The following is a 27,806-nucleotide window of genomic DNA, read 5'->3' as shown; positions in this document are numbered from 1 at the left end:
AGAGGGAGGGAGGTGGAGTTGCTGTCTCTGGGGGCTGTTAAGGACAAACAAATTCTAGACAAGCATCTACCAGGTGAAATTTTGTCAGGAAATGGGCTAACTGACCCTTATTTCCAAGGACTTCTGCGTTGATTTTTAAGGCAATGGTTGTCAACATGCCAATCAAATGCTATTTACAGTAATCTGGTGTTGCTGAAAAGATGCAGAAACTGCTTATGTGATACTCTTGGAAATTCAGTTTTGTGGATCTGTTTTAAACTTTTGCCTGTATCAGCAATAGTGTGGCCAGCAGGACTAGGGAAGTGATTGTCCCCCTGGACTGGGCACTGGTGAGGCCACACTTCCAGTACTGTGTTCAGTTTTCGGCCCCTCACTACAAGAAAGACATGGAGGTGCTGGAGCATGTCCAAAGAAGGGCAACGGAGCTGGTGAAGGGTCTAGAGCACAAGTCCAGTGAGGAGTGGCTAAGGGAACTGGAGTTATTTAGCCTGGAGAAAAGGAGGCCAAAGGGAGACCTTACCATTCTCTGTAACTGCCTGAAAAGAGGTTGTAACAAGGTGGATGATGGTCTCTTCTCCCACATAACAAGCAATAGGATGAGAGGAATCAGCCTCAAGTTGTGCCAGGGGAGGTTTACGTTGTATATTAGGAAAAATTTCTTCACTGAAAGGCTTGTCAAGCATTGGAACAGGCTGCCTAGGGAAGTGGTTGAGTCACCATCCCTGGAGATACTTAAAAGATGTGTAGATGTAGTGCTTAGGGACATGGCTTAGTGGTGGACTTGGCAGTGTTAGATTAAGGTTGGACTCGGTGATCTTCAAGGTCTATGATTCTATTCTGTTTAAGTAAACTTCTCTATCTTTTTTGTCCATCATTGTCTGTCATTCTCAGATGAAACTTTACAGCAGTGTTCTCAAGCTAGTTTCATTTGACTGAATGCAATCCCCTAAAATGTGAAATACAGAAAGATACCTGCTTAGGTTTGGAAAAGGTATCATCAGGGAATCACATAATTTTTCAGGGAAGTCATCTGAGAAGATACAGAAAGTTCAGGTGAACATGAGGAAGCCTGAGGGACAAGATTCTTGGAAAATGTGGCACAAAAATCATCATTCTTCTCAAATGTAGTGTCTAAGCTCTCAGCGTATTCAATGGTTGAGCATATACTGTTGATTGAGAGCGTGGTCTCCCCTCTTGCCTGGCTTTTTTCCATTGATGTCAGTTGTACATGCTCATACCCTCAAGAGCACCCGCTAATAGGATTAAAGGCCTGATGCAAAAGGAAATCTTCATACAGCAAACTTTTACAAAAGCCCAATGTTTGACCAGTGGTACCTACAAGCTCAGATGTGTTATCTTACCCTGATTCTTCCCCTGTATTTTTCTCTTGGCTCTGAGGAAACAGTCATGTCACAGATGCAAGAGCTTCGGAAGTAGGCACTACAGAGGCAGCGCCCGTGGGAACTTTAAGAAACACCATAAAATTTCAATTTTCTTTGCTCTGTTTACAGCGCAGAAGGAAAGTAAACAAAACCCCAGCCTGAGTGTAATGGTTGCATTATGCATAAGCTCCATGCCGTCCAGGAGAACCAGAGTATGTCTTTGCTGAGGCTGTCTTGTAATTCTTGTCGTCTGCCTTCCTTCTCCAGACGTGGACGAGTGCTTGGTGGTGAATGGGGGCTGCCAGCAAGGCTGTGTCAACACGCACGGCTCCTTCCACTGCCAGTGCCGGGTGGGATACAGGCTCCATGCCGACGGACGCACCTGCATAGGTAATACAACATTAACAAGCCCTTCACATACTTCAAGACATGTTTTTCTCTGCTAACCCTGTCTTTGTCTAAATGTTTGTAGACTTCCTCAGCCTGAGTTTTGCCTAATTCACCAGGGATGTTGATATCCCTTCCAGTTCAAGTAGTTTGTGAGAATCCAGATGTTTCCAACGTGTTCTTCTTTTGAGAAAAAAAGCAGGACGGTGTCTCGTATTTCTGTGATGCAATATTGTGAAAACTTCTTTTGTCTTGCAGCAGGCATTAAAGAAATAGGGAGTCTTCATTTCCAGTGAAAATGTTTTTCCTATTCTGAGCAGTTTTCCTTTGTGTCACATCTGCCTGCATGTTCCAGTCATGCCCTGGGCTTGTCTGCCCCCGTTACTCTTCCTCTTACTTAGTCTTTTCGCCTGTTTTTTCTGAAGTGGTACAAACAATGGATAGTGAAATCTCCTGCCCATGGATGCCTGGCAGAATTCTTGCTCTTCCAACCAAGGAGTCCCAAAGCGCAGCTTGTGTTTTAAGTGATGAAGACAAAATAAAAGCTTGTGGTTGCCACCTTGAAGTTGGATTTAACCTTACAGTAGGTGACCACCTCTGTCGGACTACCCAGATTGGGAAGCTGTAGGCTTTCCCAAGTGGCGGCATGAGCAGAGGCAGGAGGACATCGTTAACTGGGTTGAGGTGTGAGATGATGAAGTAAAATCTCTGCGACTGTGCTACAGTGAGCAGAGCAGACAATCCTCTTGGGAAGATCAAGAGCAGAGGCCAAATTTGTGAATTACTGAGATACATTGAGAATGTGGTGCTAAGGACTGGTAGATAGAGAGGGAGCTCTAAAAGGCTAATGAATATGTTCTCAGAGGTTTTCTCTGGTTTTCAGAGAGTGCATGAAGAGAAGCCCTACCTTTCATCTCCTCAGCCTTTGCTGCGTGTTGAATTTTTTAGGTAAAACAGTAATGCAGAATTGTCTGCTTGGGTCTGTTTTACATTTTAGTGATCAGGCACAATGAGAAGGATGGATGGGGTGGGGTGAAAACTCTCCTCCAAGGCATATTACATGAATGTGTAGTTTTGTGCTTATCCTTTTAGCTCATGCAATGGGTGCCCATGCACATGAAGCTGAGAGTTTTGAGCAGTTTTCCTGAGATTCTGCTCATGCTGTGGCCTGATAATTAGGGTGCTATAGATTTGTGAAAGCTACGGTTGCTCAGAGGAATCCCATTCCAAGAACTAGGCATTAGAAAACAGTAGGAAGAGGGTAGATATGATCCCAAAGGCTATACCTAGTTTTTCAGATTTGGTTAAAAAGCCACTGGTGTACAGTATGGAGTTACCCCATGTATGCTCATGTAAACGAGAGCACCATGGAGCTCAGCAGGTCAGCCCGTGACACAATGCCCATTTCTGTGCTCGTGGAAAGGACTAGCATCTCTGCCACCAGAAATAAACCCTGTGTTTCTCCGGTTGGACTCTGAGCCCTGAAACAGGAGAGACAGAGTTAATTCTGCATCTTGCTAAGAATAATAATAAAATATGCTGTCCTTATATTGCATTTAAATCGGTACAAAAGTCAAGTTGTGGAATTCTGCAAAAAGGATTAAAATGTTCTGTCATTTGGGAAGGAGAAAAGGATGTCATTTGTTTAAACTTTCAAGCCTGATTTTAGGTAATATGAGAAGAATAGTCAAGTATGGTTGGACCACATCTGCAGAATAGGTTCACTCATAGTTTGGTCATTGTCTCGGTTCTTGCACAAAGTCCCTTGGTTGTGCTTAATGTCACCCAAATATGTCATCAGTCATTTCTGGTATTATCAGAGCAATAAATTACTGACACGATAGAACACAAGACGTCCCAGTGCTCAAGCTGTGGGAATACTTTTTTTATTTAAAGAACTTACCCTTTTGGGTAAGGTTTACTGTATAGAGAGACTTCCAGTGCTTTGGTAATTAACTGCTCTTAAAAATACGGTGAAGTCTCAGTCTTTTCTTGATTCTCTTAGTTGGAGAAGGAATGGGTAAGGAAACACTAATGTGAGAGAAATAAAATTAATGTAAAAGCAGAACGGTTCATATTTAGGAAGAAACACTAGTGGTTTTCTGTGAATTAAAAGAAAAGAGAGAAATTCGTTTCAATCTGATCAGCTCTGACCAGGGAAGACCCAGAAATGAAAGATGTGATGTTTGTCTCTCTGAATAGTCTAATTTTCAGCTGTTGTGGAGAGATAATTTTACACAAAAAGGACTAAAGTAGCTTGGGGGTAGGGGGGAAAGGAACAAGAGAACTGAATAATAAATGGAAAAAGTAGATATTGTGGCAATTAAACGAATTTACCAGTGTAATATGTAAAACCTTCTGTGGACATAGAATAGTAAAGTTCTCTCATAGCACAAATAAGCAGGAAGCTCAGTTCGGAGTTGTCCTAGCTATGAGCATTATCAGAAAGCAAGTTTTCATTTCACAAATACAAGTATTCACAAGAAGTTATTAAAAATACTTAACGCAATGTTCAGTTCTGTTTGCAGTATCTCAGAAATTGTCAGAGGAGAAACAGAAATAAATCCTAAGATGAGAAACAGGATTAAGTTTCAGAGAGAACTGCTATCATGATAATGGATATCCACAATACGGAGCGGAGGATATTGAGTTCTGTTTCAGCTGTTTAGACAAGACACCAAAATAAATGGATACAATAAGCTCTCGTGCGTTGGAGCACAAGACAGTTACTAATTGATGAGGACAGAGAGAAGCATTTCATATAAACCAGTAATCCAGGAGTGCCTAGCGTCGGGATTTGGGCACTAACTGCTTGCACTGACCGTTGGGGATGGAGAGTTTGCCTCTTCTGCTGCACCAGTTTGTACATTCAGTTTGGAGCACTCATCATTTCAAGAAGTAAACCCAATAATGCACCTCTCTTTTGACCTAGTGCAGCTAAGCAGAAAATCTAGCGTTTCAAATGGGGCTTGCATTAGCAATAATATTTCTTCCGTGGATACATTAGAGGATGTAACGATCTCTCCCACATACTAGGAATAAAAAGGGATTATGCTCTGGAAGTGAGTTGTTTATGGAAGGTGATTATCTCAGCTGCAGAAATAAGAAACAAGCATCCCTTTAGAGAGGCTTTTAGATGAACCCAGCCCAGATTTCTGCTGTGTTCATTCTTTCCACGTCGTCTTTTTCTTTTTGGCAACCCTATGTTTCTGGGAGCAAAAGTGCCAAAATCACTTGAGGGGAAGCAGATTTTGCAGCCTAGATGGCTTGGAAGTCTCCCATACATAAGGAAGTGGATCTATCTTCTCGTAAGATATTCAGCCTACATCTGAAGAGTCAAAAACCTGGGATAAGCTACTTTCTCATGTGATTGCATGGAAGATTACTGAACTTCTGTCACAAGCTCTTTCCAGCGAGTCTGGTCCTCCTACCACATCGTCACAGTGTGTTTGAGATCCTGACTAACTGCTGGTGGTCCATCACTAGTATGAGCCTCAGAATACCATGGTTTCAAGAAATCTGTTTGGACTTTGTCACTTCTCCTGCTCTCATTAGAAACTTCTTGTAGTCTAAGGTAAACAGCCTCTAAAATGGGTTGTTCCGTGATAACTAGCCTGGGAAAGTGAAATACTTTCTTCTTTAATCTTTTGCTGATCTCTGATACTTTTTGTCATGCCAGTATCCTATCTTTTTCAATGCTCCTTTTCTATCTTAGCTTTTTGGTCCCACAAATTTTGTAAAATACTGAATTCATTTTTCGATATATGTGCCAGACTTCAACGTTCACTACAAATTAAGTAATTAGAACAACCAAAGGTAACACTGTCCAGTTTTTGGTTTTAATGCCTTCATTACATTAATGTAATGAATTTAACTTCATTAAAGTTTAACTTACTGGTGTCTGGAAAGTAGAAACTCGGACAGAGAACATGTTTATCGTAGTATCGAGCTGTGTTGTTGGACTGACATAAATTCATTGTCTTCACTGGATTTTATTTTTATCAACTCCTAGAAGTGAAATCAGAGTGCAGTCTTTAGAACCCTGGTGCCAGAGATTCATCTCTGTTAATCTTTGATGTCTGCTTTATGTAGAAAAGCTGTGATTTGAGATGTAGGGTTTTATGGAGACCTTCACACACTAAGGCTCTTAATAGAGGAAATAACAAAGAAAATATCTCTACAAATCTATAGTCTGTGTTTTTCCACATGAATAAAAACTCAGTATGTCTGAAGTTACATTTGATAAGGTTGGACTTAAGGTGGTGGAAAACACAGACTTGTAGAGACCGCATGTTCTAACCCTGTGGTTGCTACATATACCTACAACTATGGCTTTATACTCAGGGTTTTTTATAAAAATATAAACATGATTATAAAAAATAATTACTTGAGAAACGTATATTTCTCAGCCATCAGCAGATCCTTGTCTTTCCTGTGTGATGTCTCCCGCTGCCTTCCCTGGGATGCTGCCTCCCTCGCTCAGCATCGCCAAGCGTTGTTCCCTGAGAGTGGGAGCCGGGCCCATAGAATCATAGAATGGTTTGGATTGGAAGGGACCTCAAAGATCATGTAGTTCCAACCCCCCTGCCATGGGCAGGGACACCTTCCACTACACCAGCTTGCTCAAAGCTTCGTCCAACCTGGCCATCCAACCATGTCACTGTGGCTGACCAGTGGGACTGGTTTTCTACCAGACTTGATGAGGAAGTCTTTGACAGTGGAGGGCATGCCGTGTTTCTGCCTGAGCCCCACACAGGTACTCAGACCTCCAGCTGCGAGCCCCTTTCTGAGAGGTGGAATTAGACTTGCAATGTACCAAATCTCTCCCTTTTTCTAATCGAAGATGCGTTGCTGGTGTCTGGCAGCAGAAGCACAATTCATCCTCTTCCTTCTCCGGTGGCATTTCTCATTCAGTCTGGCACCTTCTCACGTAGCTGCAGCAGCAGGCATGATCAACCTGGCCATGGCTGCTCCAGAGCCATCCCTAACTCCCCGTCCACGGCAGAGCCCCGTGCTGGGCCAGGGTGTGCGACCCCACTGGCACAAGCTCTTGGCACTGGAGTTCCTTGCTGTCCCCTTCTGGCTTCGAAGCCTCTACAATTCTGGGTACGGCAGGCTGCTTCTCATCTCCCCTTACATCCAAATTGGCTTTTGTCCAGAAAAGGAGAGAGAAAATGGCACTTTTAAAAATCGAGATGTATATGCTGTCGCTTGGAGCCGATTTAAGGCGTTTTTTTCATCTTCTGAAATGTTTTCATCTTATTTGAATATTCTTGCTGAAAAACAGGGCTTTGGATACAAATGTGCAGCAAGCAGGAAGCTTTGAGCATATCGGGTCTGCTGTTTCCCGTGTAGAAATGGAGCTGCTTTCAAGTCACATCGCTGACCAGGCGGGAGGTTTGCAGACACAAGTGGAGATCAGAAGCCAGGGTCAGGTCCAGCGAGCAGCGAGGCATCTCCTGGCTACTGCTGTGTGTGCATCCACGATAATGTCCAAAGTTGCTTTTCTTTTTGTCTTTTTAACGCGTATTTGACTGCACAAACTAAGTCTTTGGTAATTGGTAGCATAGGGTGAAATGCATCCTACAGCAGCTTTTGTGACTAATGTTTTCTTAATGTCTATGACAGATAAAAGAATTAATATGAATATTCCTAAAATGAATATCAAAGCTCTTTGCTGATTTCACTGGGTCTGGAGTTTCATACCTTCCACGAAGGACCGAATAATCTTCCCAGCTACTCCTGGAGAACATAATACATCCCTGCTGTTAAAATATATATAGATGCGGTCCTGCACACGCTCACACTTAAATACGTACGGCACAACAACAGGTTCAAACAATCCATCTCGTTTTTATAGGCAGCGTGCGAATAGGTGTGGGTGTGTGTTAACATATTTTGGCAGGAGGAGAAATGTTCCTCCAGAGGCTGGGGATATATGTTGAACAAAAAAAGAATATTAATTTGCTTGGGTAAAAGAAGCAGCATCTTTAGAGATGTACTAAAGGGCCTCTTGTTCCTTGTGGTTTACTTTGTAAGTCCGTTCTGCGGAGCTTGTGACTCCTGTTGTTTGCAGCTTCCTATGCATGAGGCTGAGGAAATAAACCTGAAAGACAATCTCTTTTTTTTTTTTTTTTTTAAATCAATGATAGCAGGGACAGAAAAAAAATAACGAGCAAGTGCCAGTGGGGCTGCTCGGTTTTCCCTCCTTACCTCGGTGGATTCTCGAGTGCTTTGCTGCTGTCAGATCAAAGGGTGGCTGCACTTCAGTCAGCATCGCAGCTCTTAGATCTGCCTTGCCTCTCGCTGGAATCGGGGGCTTTCGCCGAGGTGGGACGCTGTGTCAGACAAGCGCGGTGAATGCAAAGGGGAGGAATCGCGCAGGGGTTGGGGACAGGTGCGTTTCTGACAGCTGTTCGCCGAGGCGCTCTGTGTTTTTACTGTCGTTTATGTATTTAAAATCGGAGATAAGTTTCTTAGGTTGTTGACATGCATTCCTTCAATGCTTCCTTGGCTCCAGCCGTCAATTCCTGCAGCGTTAACAAGGGGGGCTGCGAGCAGGAGTGCGTTCAGCTCGGTGAAGACCGATACAAGTGCCAGTGCCAGTCGGGCTACCAGCTGAAGACGGATGCCAAATCCTGTGAAGGTAGGTCCTGTGCTACCTGCCTGGAGACACACATCAAAGGCGATTTAAAAGACCCCAGGGTAGTGCTTCGGGTCACTGTTTTAATTCTTATTTCACCCTGCTTGACAAAAGCAGCTCTAGGAATCGCTTATTAAGAGGATTAAAACAACATGTGTTTGAGGTGTGAAGTTCACGTCGGTTCACATCTTCAAACAAGGTTTTGGCCTCATAGACCTCTGACTGTATGTTGCACGCTGACAATGATGGCATAGGTTAGGAACTTAAGCATGGATTAATTCTAGCATTTTATTACTCATCAGGCTGTATATAGACTTGGCCTGTATACCATGTTTTATTAGTGAATCATAGAATGATTCTATGATTCTATAATTCATGTTTTATTCTACGTAAAGCCTTTCCTTTATCTGCTTTTGGCTTACGTTGCTCCTAATCGCAGTCTGATTCATTCATCCTCCCCTTCAGGTTTCTAAGCAAACACTCTCACAAGCAGAACAGAAACGCTACCTTTGGGTTTCAGTATTTTTTTTTTCTCTCGTATATCTTAACATATTCATCAGTTTTTAAGGCAAGCCCCCCCTTCCCCAACACAAGCACACACACATGGTACCCTTGAACATGCCAGAGACAGATAGGGCCAAATTTATGGATTTATTGTGCTAAAATTCCTGTCACAAAACCGTTTCCATATGGCTCCTCTTCTGCTCAGGGATTTTATATGCTGTGTATAAAGTGTAAGTAAATCCTGCTGTTCAACTTGCTTCCAACTCATGCTGTGTGCAACGAGTGCTTGGCCTTTGGGTTTGGCCTCCCCGAGTCCTGCCCTCCACAGAGACTGCACACCCTGCGCTTCATCGAGCCATGTCCTGTCCCTGAGATTGTCCGAACGGGTGGGAAAAGGGGGGCGTTAGTGGGCACAGGACATTAGAGACCTTCCTCCTCAGTTCTCCACCTTCCTCCTTGGTTCTCCAGCCTGTTTCCAAACCTCTTGCGACTCCTCCACTCTCCAGCACGCAAGATGTCCTTGGCCAAGCCAGTTGGGCATGCGGACCCCTGCATAAAACTTTTTGGGTGGTTTTTATGGTGGTGTGGTGGGACAGAGGTTGGATTGGCAGGGTCTGAGTATGGCGATGCCCGGTCGGATGGGAGTTGTGCCATGGGCAATCACGGAAGCAGTACAAACCTTCGCGTGCCGCTCTGCGCTCTGGCTCAGCCTAGCAGCAAAACGAGCAGCCTCAGTCCCCTAATTAGTGAGGTTTTGCCACCGCGCCGGCAGCTGTGACTCTTCGCTCCCTCGCATCGTGGGGCTGATGAGGGTCAGCCACCCACTGAAGGCAGCAGTTCGTCACCAGCCATTAATTACTGAACAGTGGAGAAAGGGGCAAGGTCAGCTTCGTTGGCAGGGGAGACCTTGTCTGGAGTTCACGTGTGTGTCTGGTTACCTGTGGTTTAGGGTGGTGTAAATCCAAATGTAATAGCGCAGCCTCCCAGGAGGACAGCTGTGGTCAGTGGAAGGAGAATCTGTCTCACATGGGGAGCTCAGCTGGCAAAATGAAGAGCAAGTGAGATGTTTTTCTCCCATAAATACCTTAGTGAATAAACACCTGGGAGAAAAAAGTGCTAGTTAAGGTGATGGACAAGATTTGTACGGGAACAAATGAGCATAAAGTGGGCATGAATACATTTGTGTTGGCAATTAAAGGTGTTTTAAGTAGAAAAGGTGGGAGGAGGTGAGCGTGGCTGCTTTTAATTTCCAGCCAGAGAGGACGGCTGCTGTAGTGCTGGTTTCGACAGAGAAGCTACAGCGTCAAGAGGGTATTTGCTACAGCAGGCATAGCCGTGCTGAAGGTGTGAGGTCCTCCTTGCTGACTGCTTGAGAGCTAATGCCGCAGCTCGTAGCCTTGGAAGGCCATGCAGAAACACCCAAGCCTAGCAGGGTGGTGCAGCCTTCAGCACGGGGGCAAAGCGATGCGATGGAGTGGTGCGGCAGCAGACAAAGTGGTGAGGCAGCTGCTCCAGGGGTGAGGCATGTATGGATGCGGTCAGCAGTGGCTGTGATACTTGTGTAAGAGGATGTGTGAGATGTCTGCTAGAGTGAATTTCTTGTTGGGTTATCTGAGGATGGTAAGAACAAATATCTTTCTCAATCCACTTTGAGTTTCCCTTCTACACATCAATGCTATTTCCACTCTTAATCTTTCCTGCCATGGAAGGAGATTTTACTCCTTATCACTTTATATTTTTTCCAATGTAAATTCATTGTGGCTGTGAGCAAGAAAATTAACTTGGTAAGGCCCAATTCTCTTTCTTGAGGAGGTCATGGCAGATAGGACTGGAGAACTGTTCTTTGTAACCTTACAGTGAAGGTCTGGAAGGTCCACAGCACACACAGAGCCCATACTCACACTTCACCAAGAGCATTGCTGCCATCCCAGGTCAATGCATCACCATGGCTTTTTCAGATGAGGTTCCTAGATGTCCTGGGACATCTAGGAAATGAAACAGTTCCAATAAATTTTTGCTATAGTGTTTAAAGCTTGGAATAGAGCTTCGTAGGATGGAATCTGTTATCCACAGTTGTTGTTAAGTCAAACAATAAGAGCCAAATATGTAGGAAAAAGAACACTAATGAGTTATTTTTAGCTTTTTCTGAAACCTGCCTATAACAGGAAGGAACAGATATGTCAGTGGAAAACAAGTCAATCAGTGGTTGCCTTACATCCTGAAGATCTTTCCTTTACAAACATTTTTATCTTATCTAAGAACTTCCAAGCCTGCTATCTTTATTCAAATTACTATGTTTTACCAACATCTACCCTATAATTTGTTGTTTGCTTGTTGTCATGTCACAGAGTATTACAAGTTTTACTCTATGCTGTAATCATTCTCAAATTAAAGCTTTAGATGCTCTGAAAACCTTTATAATATGCAGGTTTAACAGAAGCCGTTTGATAGTGATTTCATTTAATTTACCAAATAGAAAAAGATTCAGCAAATAATTCAATATTTCATATTGGCAAGGAACCAGTTCTTGCTTTAAGCTAAATCCTTTGTAGCCTGAAAATTGTCGAACTGCAGAGCCAAGTTGTCAGCCTTGAAAGTGTCACGTAGGATGAAGTGCTGCTGTCCCTTGGAAAACTATTTGCAACCTATTGTGTTGAAAGTCCAACAGCAAATTTTGCTTCTACGTCCTTAACAGTGATTTATTTATTTATTTATTCGTTTCTTTAAAACTGTCAAGTCAAACTCAGCCTGCAGTCTTGAACGGTTATGTTCTTGAGATGGCAGGAGGAAATGAGGGGATTTGAAGGTGTTCTGGGGCAACATCCTCCTTTGCAAAACAGTGGCACAAAGTGCTGCTGGCTGCAAAGAAAAATGAAAATTGGAGGAAATTTAAAAAACCCACCCCATGTTTAAATGTATCTATATCTGTGCATGTGGTTAGCTGCTGGCAGTGCAAAGCAGCAAGGTCTAGAGGAAAAAACCTTCAACCTTTCCCCAGGGTTACTGAAACCCTGACTCCACTGCCAGTGCTGTTGAACTGATGTTGACTGTCTTCCTGGTGCCCTGATATAAGTTGACTTGTAGAAAGCTCAGGATGGCCAGTGAAGGAGACATCAGGCTGGAGGCGAGTGAGGAATACCAGTCAAATGTCTCAAATCAGACAATAACTAGTGAACTGCTAAAACTGAATTAGAGCTTGAATTGTAAGGAAATAGGCTTAACTTTGGAAAAGCTTTATTTGGAAATAAACAGAATTCTAGAGGACACATTTTCAAAAGTGTCCTCTAAATTTGCCTACGTGATGTTATTCACCAGCATGTTAGTGTAACTAGTTATGTTAGTGTAACTCCAAACAGAAACCTCAACCTTGTGCAGTGTCAGATTTTGGTACAAAAACTCTGGCTCTTAACCCAAATCAGACCTGCCCAAACAGTCCCAATAGGTCTAGTTTTGTGAGCGCGAAGTCTTTATTTGGGCAAGTACATCAGCATGCTTCCAGCTGATATGTGTTCATAAACCCCAGTGAAATCTTAGAGGTGGAGACTTCTGCAGACATTTTATAGTGTTTCTGAGTACATGCCGCTTAACGCAGCTTATCCTTGCAATGGTATGTTATTCAAAAAAAGAAAAAAAATCTTGATGTACAACATGAATGGCATATGTTTTTAGACTGAAGGAGATGTTTTGGGGCTCTTCAGCAATTATTTCCTCTATAGACCTTTAAATGCACATTGTTCCATGGTGAACTCCACCCTGGTACGTGTTTATGGGTTCACACATATTGGAGTGCTAATTGCTATTGTTTAGAGCAACTCTTGAAATCTGTTCAGTTACAGCAAAATAAGGATGAAGTGCACTTTCCTTGTCCTACTTCCAAAGTGTGATACAAGCCCAGTTTCCCGCTGTTTAAAGCGTTGTTGCTGCTCGATGAAAAATGCTCTCCAGCAACAGAGAAAATAACATACAGAAAAGCAATAGCTTTACTATACGCCAAATTCTGTCAATTTTTTTTTTTTCTCCAGTTTAATCTCTTCCAGCTACAGTAATATTCCTTGTTAGTTGTAACGATGGCAGGTAAGACCATTTTCAGACAAAAACGTGATCTTTAAGTTGACAGTGTGCTCTAATTGGTTTCAGTGATAAACCCCTGCACAAGTGGGAATGGAGGATGCTCACAAATCTGTCGAAATGAGAGAGGAATTGCAAAATGCGAGTGTCATCCAGGACGTTATCTTTCTACAGACAAAAAGTCCTGTTTAGGTAAGAAACTATGGACTGTTTATTGGGAAGAAAGGTATTATTCAGCACTCTGGCTCACTGAGCTTTGAATGGAAAGGAATATGTGATACAAATATACATATGCATTTTGAAACAGCAGTTCTCTCCGTGATATTTATGTCAGCCAATAGTCTTGAAGGAACCATTTTAGTAATGAAAATGACTCTACGATCTCTTAAATGATACTTTCTAGCAACTGGATTTGTAGATGCTGTGGTGTTATTCTTGTAGGGTCCCTTTAAAATAATGTCCCAGTTACAGCTCTTGGAAAATTGGTTCAAGTAACACTCTGAACCAGGTCACTGAAAACCTATTTAGAATTCAAAGGGCTTTTTAGCTGGAGAACTGTTTCCATATTAATAGAGAAACTACTGTGAAGGAAGAAATCATGAAGTGTAAGATTTCCAAAGAGGGTAGCTTAAAAAGTTGGATTCCAAAGTCCTGTATTTAGTCTAGGGTTTTAAGAAAGATCTAAAGCATTTCTGACCCGAATTGTAGAGGAATTAGAGACCAAAATACCTGCTTTTCTCTTTTAATGAGATGCTTGGAACGTAGGTAGTTTATCAGTTCTATGAAGTAAAAAGCACTTATGGACTTCATGGTGCATGGATTTTTAGCAGCCTTGTCAGGATCAGGGTACGTATTCACACACTAATTTTAAACTCCTCCTTTTGAAAACTTGGCCAAAATTTTGCCAATACTTAAATTGTTATCTTACATACAGAGGGTGCTGGGTGCTTTGCAAATTCCTTACGTCCTACCTGAAGTATTTTACACAGTTGCCTGTAAACCCTTCTGCAGGTAACACACCTCAGTGATTCCCCGGGGTCTCTTACTGGCATTACTCATACGAGTAAGATTACTGAAAAAGCAAAACAGTTTCAAGTAGTGTAGACACTTCATTGATGATTAATAGATGGAAACAGCAGTGGGTTTAATTCTAGGGTCAGCGAGTTGCTCATTTTATCTCGGATACGCGTTGACAATTCTGTTAATTTATGTATATACTAAGGCACTAGGTAACTCACAATGTTAAAAATTGGAACAAATTTACTTCCTAACCTCATGGCAACAGTCTTTTGAATCACTGTGTCATGTCTTACCATGGATATACAATTATTGTTGGGGTTTTTTCTCCTGGAAATTATTCAACGTCTTTTGCAACATTCGGGCTGGTGTTTGGCTTTTTGGAATCTGAGCTAAGAGGAGACAGAGGGCAACTAAAGTGTCATACTTTAGCTATTAGCTGTATTTCCAAGATATGGAGAAACACGTGCAGGATGGTAGCTGTGGCTCAGTTTTCCAACTTTTTTATTTTTCTATTTGAAAAAGCAGAAAAAGAGAAAAGAACATTTGCAGCATTTGCCAACATACTCTACTTGCAAAGTGACAATTGTTACAGAAAAAGGAGAAATAACCCATTTTATTCTAAACAGCAGCTACTCACATTGCTGCTCCAGAGCAGCTGTCATTTATCCTGAAATTTTCATGAGTCGGTGTGTGGTGTTTGCACTGCCTGGGGCCTCTTTTTGCAAGTAGGCTGATTGCATCCGTAAAGCTCCTTGTGTTCAAGTGCGAGAGGCCACGAGTACGGCACTGGTTAAAGCAGGAAAAAAAAACATGTTTGAAAGTGGTTTGCTGTGGTAAAAGGTGAGGAGCTGCATACTGGACTGTCCTCTCCGGTGTGCAGAAGACTGACCCAGGATCGTTGCGATGAATAATCTGTATTTTGCAAGCGAAGCGTCAGAACAAGAGAAGGAGCAGGAGGTCGGTTGGGGGTTTGCCATGTGCAAGATGATGCCAGTCTTTGCAGGGAGGCTGGTGTTTTCTGCAGCTCTGCTCCACAGCAGCACTATTTAGCGTAAGCTTTTCTTGGTATGGTTTCTTTTTTTCCCCCCAATTATTCCTTATTTTCTTGCTCCTCCACTAAATTTTTAGGAAGATGAGTGGCTTTGGTGACATTGAACTCCAAAATACAGACTAGTGAGTGTAAAGCTGAGGAGCAGACTGTTTGACAGAGGACTGGGTGAAGATCAGTATCCTCACCTACAGCTCTTCACCCTTTTTTCTTTTCTTATGGGGGAGGTGAAGCTCCTCTGATTACAGCAGGTGCCTCCACGCTGGACTTCTGCAGAAGAAGTTGCAGGATTCAGGGATGGGACAGAGAGGATCTGTTTCCATTGTACCTGTTGAGACCCAGCCACTGCTTTTTTCTAATAATTTGAAAATCAGGAAATAATCAGATATTTCCTGCACCATTAATTTAAATATAATGACTGTGAGGACCTAGTGATAATTTTAGTGTACTGGGAGACAGGACGTTTTTTCTGAGTTTTTCATGTGGCTTCTTTTGCTGTTGGTCTTGTTATAGGAATAATAAACAGGCTACTTTGGCTGATACTGTAAATATGATGTCTGATATTGTAAATATTCATGTTGAAAGGTTCAAGGTCAGCAGTGTTTGGAAAAACAGATTATTTTGGAGAATAATGTTGTGAGTTCAGTGTTCCTACATTCATCAGATGCTGTCGTTTGTAGAGTAACATCAGGATGCTCTTTTCAGTGTGTATTTGGAAATACACCTGTGTGCATGTAGAGCAGTATTATTTTTTTATTTTAATATGCAAATGAATGTCCGTGCCTTTCTCTCTGTTTCATAGACATTGATGAGTGTGCAGAAGGGAGAGCAAGGTGTGCTCATCGTTGTGTGAACACTCTGGGATCCTTCACCTGTGTCTGTAATCCCGGCTTCGAGCTGGGGGCTGATGGAAAGCAGTGCTACCGTAAGTGACGCTTTTACAGCTGTGCATTTCAGGCTATCTTATCTGCAAACTGCCACGCTTCATTTTTAATTCGGTTGGATTAGCACTCCCAGCAAAATAAATGTATGCAAAAGCTCAAGCTTAATGCTATTTTCTTCATCTGCTGCTGCTGGTTTTGCAAATTGATACATTCCTAAGCCTGTGTTCACAGACTTTCATTACCGCATTTCAAAGAGCCAATAGCCCTATTGGTTTATCTTCAGAGTCTGGTGAATTCTGTAGCAGGGCTACCAAAAATATTGCTATTCTATGAAACATATTAATTCCTGCCCTCCTTCTCCCAGTTTTCTTATATGCTGGGATCTGATGCAAGAGAAAACCAACACGATACGTTCTGCTCTTGTCTTTCTCTGTCTAGGTTTACTTATATTTCTCCTGAGATTATTGGCACTATTAAGTACATGCTTTAAGAAAAGGGAAAAAAGAAAGATTAGAGATGAAAAAAATATTTGTACGACTAAAATTTCCCAAACTAAAACGATGCTGAGCCTTGTTGTCTTCCCTCACATACTTACCTTTTGCCAGCAGGGTTTCTTTATCAACACTGCTTTTTTTTAAGAAGGGGACTGACTCCCAGCGCTGTTAGTTGATAGGTGATCCCTGGGCAGTCCTTGAGGGCAAATTTAGATTAATAAAGGAGGTGATGTGGAAGAGTTGGTGTTATTATGGGCCTAACGTAAGCTCACTGGAATGCAGACAAAAGCATGACCTGTTTTAGCAAAGAGGTGGGCAAGGATCCTTCAATCTAATAATACTGTGCAAGAACTTTCAGCAGAATTTCCTTAGGCAAATATGCTGCATGCCAGAGAATGAATGCTTTCTTTAAGAATGTGTGTGTAAAAAAAAATACTTAATAAGGATGAAAATCAGTTTCAAAGCATTAACATACATTAAAAACAAAAACCAATTATGTGAGAGACATCCTGGGGAATTATTTCATAGGTGATGGGGAGCTGTAAGTAGTGCTATGGCGGAGGAAATCCAATTAACATATAGACACGAAAAGATCTGTTATGTGGATAAAAAAGTGGTTTAGACCACTTAGATTTCATTGTGATTTTCTGATAATAATTTTTCTGGGCGTTCAGCAAATCTCAGGGGATGGCGATTCTCTGTGCCTTATGTACAGTATTACGGAGCAAACAATAAAAATAAAAACAGTCTGCATATATTTATGGTTGGGATTATCTCAGTGTTTGAGCAATTTGCAATCTTTGTTTATTCTCTCATTTCCCCAGTGGCGTGGGGAAGAGCTGTTATTCCAGTTTTACTGATGAAGAACTGAGACAAAGTAAATAATGGAGATAGTGTATAAAGTCAGATTCCACATTTGATCGCTGGGTTTCCTAAATCCCAGCTTAACACACTGGGCACGTTGTTCCCTGGGGGCACAAAAAGGGATCAGAGCCACCCACACAGATGTGTCCGTGAGTTGTGGCAGTGGGGAAAGGCCGTCCTTCTGCACCAGCTCTGATGGCCACCGCTCTGTTTCTGGAAGTACGAATGGCTCCCTTCAGGGAGGGTGTTTCTCAGTTCTCTTACATAGGATGGGAAGTTAATTTCTCTCTAAATAGCTCTGTAACAAGACAACCTAGCTAATTCTTCAAGAGAAACTTTATAACTGATCTTCTATTTTCTTTCTATCCTGAAAAAATTGTTTATTGAAGTATCTTGGTGGGAAAGAGATGGACAGATGTTCCTTTATGAGGGTTTCTACTGGACCTGGCCAAAATATTGTGAGGACTGTCCATCACAGCCGAGCATGGGAGGGTGGGGTGGTCTGTCGGGGAGAAGGGGGCTGGCGATGACATCATACCGCCACCCTGTCTTAATTGTAGGGGGACAAAGTCTCAGAGGAGCTGCCACGTTCCCCCTCGAAGGGATATCCACGGGTCAAAACCTGCGGATTGTTTTCCTTTGTGATTAGGTGTCAGGCTCAGCAACAGGACTCCACTATGAAAATTTTAAGGCATTTGTGTTCGGTGGGTGTTTCAGAACCCAACTCTTTCCCATTCACTTACAAAACTAAAAGCTGCTTTTTGGAAAACATTAGCAGTCTGGGTTGAGACGAATCACCTGGGCTCCTCAGATGGTCCCTTTCCTCCTTTGGAGCAAGGGCAGAACTCACTGTTGGGTTCAAACAAAGCATAAATCTCAGGAAACCCATGAACGCTTCTGTAGCAGACAGACTGCTGAAACGGTGAGCCGGTGTCACGTTACCAAAGTTGAGAGCATCCACTGTTATGACACAAGGAGACGAATACCTGGAGTTCAGTGACTCCAAAACATGCTCTTCTGGGATGTGTGTGGGAGCTGAGTTTATATTTCCTGCTACAGCAGTTGACTTATGGATGCTTTTTTGCAGAAGGCTGATTCTCCAGCGCCTCTCCCCCGTGCTCGCTTTTTAACATCCTTTTGATTTCTTTCTCCGCAAGGCATCGAAATGGAGATTGTCGATAGCTGCCAGGACAACAACGGCGGCTGCTCTCACCGCTGCGAGCACACGGCTGCGGGGCCGCGCTGCTCCTGCCGCGACGGCTATCGCCTCGGCTCCGACGGCAAAACCTGCGCAGGTAATTGGCGGCGAGCGCTGCGTCTCCGCGGGAGCAGGGAGGAGGTGTGGCGGATCTCTGCCAGGGCAGCCGGCAGGAGAGATGATGCTCGAGGAAACACCTTCCCATCCCCTGCCCTTCTTCTGCAAGTTTTAATTAGTGCTGTCCTCTGGCGCTTCCTCAGCCGCTGCTCCGGCTTGCCTTGCTCTGCGTGCTTGCTGGGATTATTAATTACCGAGGGGAAGGAGTTCTGCCTCCCAAATGGAAGATGACACTTCGGTGCATCACCAGGTGCCGTATCTCATTGTGTCCACCCCAAGCATCACTTGCCTGACTTTTTTCCCTTCCCTTCCCTTCCCTTCCTCAGCTGGTGTCGGAGAAGAGGATCGGCTCTGTCCGGGAGCGGTAGCACTGCCGTTCTGAAGCGCTTCATGTGCAAACTCCACTTTGCATTATGGAATTTGCTGTATTTCCATCAGATTTTCTCAGTGATGAGATTGCACTTCTGGCTGTGAGAAGTCTCACTTAGGAAGTGAAAGCAATAGAGTTAGATTTGTTTTTATTTCAAAGTTCCTTCATGTTTTAAATGGTTTTATGATGTGATTTTTTTTTTTTTCGTTTTTGTTTACAGCCTTTGCTATGCAAACTGTATCTCATTCTGATTTAGACTTGCTGTCACTATGCCATTAAAATTTTAAAGAATAGCCAAGAAGAGGAGGGAAAAAAAGAAAGGAGAAAAAAAAGAAAAGAGCAAACATCACAGAGCAGTATAGTAAGTCATGAAGAGAAGCAGAGAGAGGGAGCTCCGGTGAACGTGAGAGGCGTTACAGACAAGAAGAGTCTTGCAGCACAAAAAGCCAAGTGCAGGCGAGAGGAAGGAGCAGTGGAGGAGGGAAGCACCGAGGTCTGCAAGGGCAGCTGGTGCTGGAGCTTAAAAAGCAAAAGAAAAGCAGGTCAGGGAGGCGGATTTGGACCCCGAGCCCCGCAGCAGTGGGCTGGGTTACGCAGTCTGGTTTGTGTAGGGATGAGAGGAGGCAGAGCAGCCTCCTGCCCACGGCCCGGCTCCATGACCTGCTGATGGAGATTTCAGAGGGAAGTGGTTACTCTGACCATAGCGAGGGAAGCGAGAGCCCAGGGGAAGGGTTTGTCAAGGCTGAGGACATGAGTAGCTGCTCTTAACAGCAAAAATCTCCTGTTTGTTGGATGCACATTTCACATTCCTAGACAGACAAGGTGCTGTTGCTAGACCCCAGAGCAAGACATGGTCTGACGTACCGCAGAGGAGCTCGGCTTGTGACATTTCTGGAAAACGCTCTGTGTCCAAATAACCTGCATTAATCATTTTCGTGCTGACCCCCTCACCTCGATTGATTAATTACATTTTCTTTCTCCTCTTTCTCCTGCCGGTGTTTCCTAATAACGTTGGTACTCCTTCCAAGGTTAATTGAGACACTGACCTTTCCCATCCGCGGCTGCTCGCCGGGGTAACGTTCAAAAGCATTTTGCAGACTCAGCGTTGACAAGGTGGCCCTGGAACGGCCACCAACCTGCTCGGCAGGCTGCAAGGGCTGACATCAGCTGGGAGCCTGCAGGGAAAAGATGACAGCTAGATTCTCGTATCTAATCACCGGAACGGTGGTGTCGATGATACCAATTTCCGGATGGACACAGGGCAGGAGAAGGCAACGGGCAATTAGTTGTCAAAAAACTACAATTGCACCTAGCAGGCTGCTGATGCTCAGCAAACACTTTGTTTCGCTGGTGTTTTGCATGGAAAAAGGTTGAAGGTACAAAAGTGCAAACGGTTAAATATAGATTCCTGTTAAATAGATGATATCTGTGGGCTGGTGAGACCCGGTTGTTGTCTGTTTTGTCAATCACCTCGTGGTAGCTAAGACTTGCAGAAAACATTCCTCTCCCTGGAAATGGGAAAGACGACAGTGGCTGTCTTCTAACTTCTCCCACAGAAGAGAAGTTGTGGTGGGTGCTGTGGGAGAAGTTAGAAGACAGCCACTGTCAGGATTCAATGTTTTATGAAAAAAGCATAGTTGCTGCTGAGCAAAACTGCAGCAGCAGCTCAGAGCGTGTCCAAGGGCTGAACGAGCTGCCCCTTCCTTGCAGAGCTGGACGAGTGCGAGAGCGGAGAGTCCTGCTGCTCCCAGTTCTGCATCAACTACGCGGGCGGCTACGAGTGCGCCTGCAAAGCGGGATTCCAGCTGAACGCCGACGGCTGCGCCTGCGACGGTGAGTCCTGTGGTACCGGTGGCTTGGTCTAAGCACAACACTGAGTAGAAGACATGCTGTCAAAGCTCATCCTAGGGCTTTGGGGACATTTCCCCAATAAGAGAATTGGTGACTGTATGCCGGCTGTGCTGGTAAGGTTTTGCAAATGTATAATTTCCACTTTGTGAGACTGGAATACAGTAATAATCCAGCGTGGGCAAGTGGGGCTGTGGGAGACGAGCCAGCAGAGAGGAAATTTTCCTCCTCTCTCCATGGATGCTGTATATTGCTGTGTGTTAAAGACTACTTCTACAAAAGGAGAGCCCTCAAAATAACCGAGGGATCAACTGAGCTTAACAGCTTAAAGCAGCTGTTTTTCACTTCAGACAAAAACATGGGTGAAATAATCTGTTCCGTGGTGCCCTGAAATGTTTTAATATCTTCAATACTGGTGAGAAATGGAGAGCCCCAAAGTACTGAGAAAATCAGGTTTTCTTATGCGCAGAGTAATTTTTCAGATGCAGCTAAGGCACAAAGTGCACTCTCCAAGCAGAGGTACTTGTACCTAATCAGCATTGATATCTCTGTCTTCTAGACGTGGATGAATGTCGTCTTGATAACGGCAACTGCGACCATTTCTGCGTTAATTCTCTGGGGTCGTACGAATGTGCCTGTAAGGAGGGTTACAGGCTCGGCGTTAACAGATGGTCCTGCATCGGTGAGTTATTTTTACATCCTGAAGGCCATTAAAGTGTTTCCCACGGATTTAAAATGTGAATTCAACTGGGATTTTCACAGATTCTGGGAGCCCAACTTTGAGCCATCTCTGTGCATGTCGCCAGAGTAGAGCTACGTGCAACATGTGGTTCCCAAGTTCATCCTCAAGTAATGGGTTTTGCCGAAGATTAATGGGAGATGAACACTTAAATCCTCCGGACATGTTTGAAAACCTAAACCTCATGCTTTAGAAAAAAAATATTATTTTGACAGTTTTCTTGCACCTTTTGATGGAGTTTAACATCCAGTGGAAAAAAGGTAGCCAGATTCTGCTCTGATGAAGTGAGGCAAGTTTTCCACTGAAGTCAGTGGTGTGTTTCTGGATTTCTGCCAGTGTAACCAGTACAGAGGTTAGCCTAGCAACTTAATTTTATAACCAAGTTTAGCACCTGCTAAACCTTGGGCAGAGTTTGATACTTTAACCAACTCCAAAAAGAAAGCCAACTGATTTCCCATCATTTTCAGGCTCAAATTTTAGTTTTTCTTAAAATAAATTGGACAGCCAGCCTCACTTTATATTTGTCGTCTCCAAAATGACCTAAAGTAATGACATTCATTAACTAAAAATAATCTCAAACTTCGAGTGAGGAACATTAAACTTCCCATTTAATTTTTTTTTTTTGACTCTCCAGGACCAGAGTTTATTTTTAGAAGAAAGGAAAAGGAAAGATTTTTTTTTTAATTATTTTTTTCCTCTATTTTCTGTTATTTGGATAGCAGAAACTCTGTTTATAAATACATATCCTTTGAGGTCCCTTCCAATCCCTAACATTCTGTGATTCTGTGATTCTTTGATGAGAAGATGAATCAGCTGTGACTGCTGTGCAAGACTGCACATGGGTGTAGCTGGAAAATCTACCAGCACAATAAAAAAAAAAAAAATGTAAATGAGGAAAGCATCGTGGAGGAAGACTCAGGGCCAGGTCCTGATGGCACGTGTTTGTGTGTGTCAGCCCTAGGTGGGGAGGAGACGGATGTGGAGGAGGCAGCGGGGTTCGCCGGGACCTCGGGGCTGCAGTTCAGAGGTCCCCCCCAGCTCCTTCGCTACGTGCTCGGTTCGCTCTACGAGGATGCAGACCCACGAGGAGAGCTCACCCTGGTGCACAGGGTCGGTGAGTGAACAAGTGTGGCTTTCAGCCATCACTGGGAAGGAGGGGATAGTCTTGGAAAGAAGATTTGGGGCGAGAATGAAGCTAGACTGGTTGAGGCTTAAGCCATTGGGAGGAGCAGAGGAGGGATGAGCATTAATCCTGCTTTCCGCCTGTCCTCCGTGCCAGTGTGGAGGAGGCATTGCCATGTGTCCCATCCCAAATGGGACATGTTTGGGGAACAGGAAGGCTCCCCTTGCCTGGATGCAGCAAGGAGGGATGTGGAGGGAGGCATGGGAAAAGCGAGCAGCACAGTGAGCAAAGGATGGGAGGCTTCTTGGAAAAACAGGGTGTCTGCAGAGAGTCCCAGAGGCAACAGACAAAGATCCTGTGCGTGCCGGGAGCAAGAGGACTGCGTGGGTTCCTGCAATGCACAAAATCCACCCAAGCTGCTCTACTGAGAACGAGCCCTTGGGAAACCATCCCTTTCTCCTAAGAGCAAGGAAAGGGGAGTGTGGGGGCATGTGTGCCTGTTTACAAGCTCTTTTATAATAATTGGAGGAGGTTTGGCTTAAGAAATTTGCATTCTTGTTTGTGGAAAAAAAACAAACCTCTGGAGATTCCCATTCCTTTTGATGCTTTGAGCATATTCTCTGGGAAAAGCACAGACCCATCCACATAGAGGCCAGGCTGGCCAAGGGCTTGGCACAACTGGTGTGGCAAACAGAGCACATGTGGTCACAGGAATGGGTGCAAAGCAGTTTTGCACCACATCTGCACTTTGCATGGCTTCAGTCTTTCCACCTGAAGGTAGAAACTTCACCACTTGAAGAGTATTATGAGTTGAAAACCTCTGCTTTCTTTCTGATGAGTGCAGTTAAATGCTGGTGGGTCACCAGGGAGGAATGAGATTTCCTATTTTTGTTATATATGTCCTGTGATTTTTATATGAGCTTTAATTACTCATCTGAGGACTGTGCCCTACAGGCAAAAATCAGGAACTGGTCTTGGCTTTAATAAAAAATTAACTTATTTTTATGAGCAAAATTGTTTAGACCTCCCAAATCACATAGCATCCAGCCAGACTCAACAACACTGATAACCAATTGGGAAACTGATAAATGAGATAACCACAGGCAAAATTATCAGGCCTAGAAACCACAATCAAATATTTATTGACCAGTTTTTGCATGTTTTATTTATGTTCAGCCACATAAATTTGGGTGTTATCAGTCATAGCTGAGCACTTTTTCTAAAGGTGAGGCTTCACAGCATGTGAGGATTTGTAGGAAATGTAATGGAGGAATGAAACTTTTAATGGTTTAGTAAGCTCTTTTACCTCCCAAATATTAACTTATTCCATATACTTTTGACATATTTTTGTGCTTTTATCTATAATATTAAAAAAATCACTTTAAACAATAAGCTGCTGCAAGTCATTACCTTTTTTTCTATAGATTGAATGACTGTGTAATGTAGAAGCGTGACATTTTTAATGGTAATCTGTATTCTTCTCCTGAAGTATGAATTTTTTAACCTGTTCCAACTGGGAGCACTGGGATTCTGAATGTCCCTGAAAGCTTGGGCATTTGTTCAGCTTGAGAAAAAGGAACAGTTGGGTGCTGAGACCTAGAGGAAATCTGGCCTCAACATAGAGAATTGCTGGTGAAAAGCACCCAGCCTGCTGACTTACTGTTAGCTGAAATAATCTGCCAGCTCGCTTTCAGGTGGTGTTCAAAATCCCCTTCCAAAAAGCCTCCAGCCACAGCCAGAAAGCCTCGAAGGCAATAAACTGACCATGTGGATAGGATCTTAATGTCACTGAGATATTTTAGCAGAGAGTAACATTTCTTTTCAATGCCTTTCTCAATAGACCCCACGAAGAGAGACCATGAGGGTGCACGTACGTGCAGTTGTACTTGAGTGCAAGGGAGAAGGGGAGGATGGGGAAGGTGAGGGAGGAATGCGTTCTCATATTAAGTTTCTCATATAAACTAAACCTTCTTTTCATATTCATGAAGAAGAAAGGGAGTGATAACTGCATGTTATGCTTTGTTTTCTTAGAATAGCACTTGAACTATGCTGTTAAGAATATCACTTGACTGTACTTAAATAGTACTGCGTACGCCTCCTGCAACAGAATAACAAAAAGAAAAGGAAGGAAAAGATTCTCTCCCAAGGAATACTTTTGATTATGTACAGTATTATCAAGCATTCAGTGCAAACCTACTTTTTCCAAAGTGGCAAAATATTTGCTCTTAAAAGGCAGTTTGAAGTGCTTTTCGATGGGGAATTACAGCAGTTAAGGGAATAAATTCCAGCTAAAATCCCAGCTTTCCTTTTATTTAGATTCTAAAATTTGAAGAGGAAAATTTGGGAATTTCCATTTGGGACTGTATTTTGGAACGACTCGGTCATATTTACAACACTACCAATATTAACGCTAACAACGTGGATACTTTTTTTTTTTAGACTGTCAGTGTTGTGCAGGTTCCTTTTTACACTTGCAGTTTTGGAACAATAGGTAAGAGCTTGTGGAAGTGTTTGGCTTGGGTGTTTATTAAACCTTCTGTATTTTTTTTGATTTCAGTTTGCCTTGATAACACTTTTGGCAGTGACTGTAGCTTGAGCTGTGAGGATTGTCTGAACGGAGGCAGATGTAACGGTGAACGCAGTGGCTGCGTTTGCTCACCGGGGTGGACCGGCGTCATCTGTAACGAAAGTGAGTACAGCGTGTGTGAGAGGTGGGGACTTTGTCCTCCTGCTGTGACGCCCCAGGTAGGTAGGAAATAGAAATAACCTGTTGGACTTTTAATCTGTAAAGCTCTCTAAGGAGCACAGCTGTCTCATAGGCAGATCAAAATTTTATTGTAATATGATATGTGAAACAGAAAGTGGAAGGGATGCTGTAGGAGCTCTCAAACAGCGAAGTCCCTGCCCTCCGGTGCGGTACAGTGCAGTACCGCTCCTAAGCGTTTTGTTGGTGTTCCTTCCTATCCACTCTGCTGCTAAAAAGTGCCAGAGTTTGCCTGCCATGCTTCGTTCCACAACTTGCCTCGCTGACTTTCAGAAGTCTGTCCTGGCAGGTGGTGTGACAATCTGGATGGACATGTACACTAAACTTGATTTTTTTCCATTGTAGCATCCCAAGACTTTGCGTTTTTTTTTTTTTTTTTCTTATGCTGGTAAACTCGAACCTGGATTTTTGCTTTCCCTTATCTTGGGATGGTTAAATTTTAATATTGGAAATTGTATTTTTCAGAATTCTCTTACCAAGTCAGCCAGTGCCCTTTGTAATAACTTTTTACTCTCCTTATTCCTGCTTCCTGGCAGAAGATCTTTCTGATTCAGAAGTATTTGTCAAAACCAACTGGAAAGAGTGGTGATTTCTTGATGTACCGCACACCGTTCTTCATCTGCAGTTTGGCAAAACTTGTCTGTTGCAGGTCTCCTGCGTGTTTGGGTTGAATCCCTCTATTTCTGGGTGTATGGTATGATGGCCCATCATACTCAAAGTCTGTGCTGTCACTGATTAGACAAAGAGACAATAAAGAATTATTACTTAGCATCAGTAGACAGCAATCTTCAGGTTAATCACCATCAAGATTGTTTAGGAGGCATCATCACAAGGACAGAAATATGGAAAAAACAACAAATGGTTGAAATCAACAGTCTGCCTGTAGTTATTTTGGGAGACTGATTGTGGTTTTGGCTTGTAAACACAGGGGACAGATGAGAGAATAGGAAATAGGAGGATTAAAACAGTATTTCTAATCTACCTAAGACAATTCGACTTAGGATATTCTTCTTCTATTCATGATGTTCTAGTGGTTCAGGATAGATTATAAAAATTTCAAGACAGGATACAAATTCTTTAGTTCACTTCATAAATAAAAATAACATTTTTGCTCTGTATTTACAGTAGATATCCATGTGTATAATCTGGTGGAATTCACCTCTGGAATTTAAGGAACTTTAATGGGACTGTGTTATTGAGCCAAACGTGCCATCCAATGAAGTAGGCATTGACAATGATAAATATGATATATAATCTGTATGAGTTAGCCCTATGTGAGTGCTTTCACTGTTTTCTCTCACATTCTTAATATACAGCATAGTTCATGGGTTTAGGATAAGCTAAACAGTTGAGAAAACTGGAACTAAATTTCTGTAATAACGCACCAAAGAAACCAAATGGAAGTTGATGTGAAATGTCAAGTTTCTTAATGTACATTGATAAAATGTCAGTTAAATCAGATGACGCCAGCAACTGTATTTACTCGGCTAACTCAGGCTGCAAACAGTGGAGCACGGCTTCATTTCACAATTTGTTTTGCACTGGAGCGATGAGGGTTTTAGGAAGGAATTCCATGCTGATACAGATCCATTTCTGCCATGATCATCTGGGGAATTTCAGAGAGTATGTTAGAAAAACACGACGTTATTTTTATAATAGTATTTGGGAGAAAAAAAATAATGTTTAAAATAACTTATCTTCAAATATTCAGAATTGTGCTCTGATTTTTAAGCTTTATACTTTATAGGCAGTGTTTCTGAGTCCCATGCATTGCTTGGAGGGACTATGTGCGGGGGAGAACTTGGATACATCACATAGTACTTCACATAAGTAAGCTTGGTTAATTCCAGTGTCTTTATAAAATTATCTAGTAAATATTAGATGGATGTGCATTACCTTATATAAAAAGAACACAATTTTGTTTAGAGCCCACGTGACTAAAGAGACTCTTTCCTCTCTCAGTTTCGGTGACTGGAGTCTTTATTTTGTTTCGTTTCTAGCAGAAGGAAAGGATTTCTTGGCCCATTCATCTTCCCTGCTTTCTCCGCAGCTTGCTCCCCGGGGACGTACGGCAGAGGCTGTGCCAGCATTTGCAAGTGCCAGAATGGAGGGTCCTGCGACCCCGTCACGGGGCAGTGCCGCTGCCCGCCCGGCGTGCACGGCGAGCTCTGCGAAGACGGTACGGCTCCCCTTCTCCTGCCGGGTGTAGGGTGTGCCTGGAACCTCACCGCTTCTTTCCCCTTGTTTCTGTCTAGATCTAATCGCGCGTGGCACATCTCAGGAGCTCGTATGAGAATGTTCTCCCTTTACTAACACCCTGTGGCTTGCCTTGATGTGGCTTTTGTTTAAATAA

General features: G+C 43.1%; 1 protein-coding gene across 1 annotated transcript in view; it reads left to right on the top strand.

Moving 5' to 3' along the window:
- The window catches only part of LOC104375131 (uncharacterized), a 198,639-nt gene that overhangs the window by 129,904 nt on the left and 40,929 nt on the right, over positions 1–27,806 (top strand). Inside the window, exons 6-15 of the mRNA XM_086618244.1 lie at positions 1,650–1,772; positions 8,290–8,415; positions 13,054–13,176; positions 15,855–15,977; positions 18,452–18,589; positions 20,690–20,812; positions 21,387–21,509; positions 22,522–22,680; positions 25,247–25,378; positions 27,504–27,632. Coding sequence (XP_086474370.1) covers positions 1,650–1,772; positions 8,290–8,415; positions 13,054–13,176; positions 15,855–15,977; positions 18,452–18,589; positions 20,690–20,812; positions 21,387–21,509; positions 22,522–22,680; positions 25,247–25,378; positions 27,504–27,632 — 1,299 coding nt within the window. The remainder of the gene's footprint in view (positions 1–1,649; positions 1,773–8,289; positions 8,416–13,053; positions 13,177–15,854; positions 15,978–18,451; positions 18,590–20,689; positions 20,813–21,386; positions 21,510–22,521; positions 22,681–25,246; positions 25,379–27,503; positions 27,633–27,806) is intronic.

This window comes from Tauraco erythrolophus, chromosome 11, assembly GCF_009769465.1.
Source record: "Tauraco erythrolophus isolate bTauEry1 chromosome 11, bTauEry1.pri, whole genome shotgun sequence".
Taxonomy (NCBI): domain Eukaryota; kingdom Metazoa; phylum Chordata; class Aves; order Musophagiformes; family Musophagidae; genus Tauraco; species Tauraco erythrolophus.
This window is presented reverse-complemented; position numbering and strand designations above follow the sequence as displayed.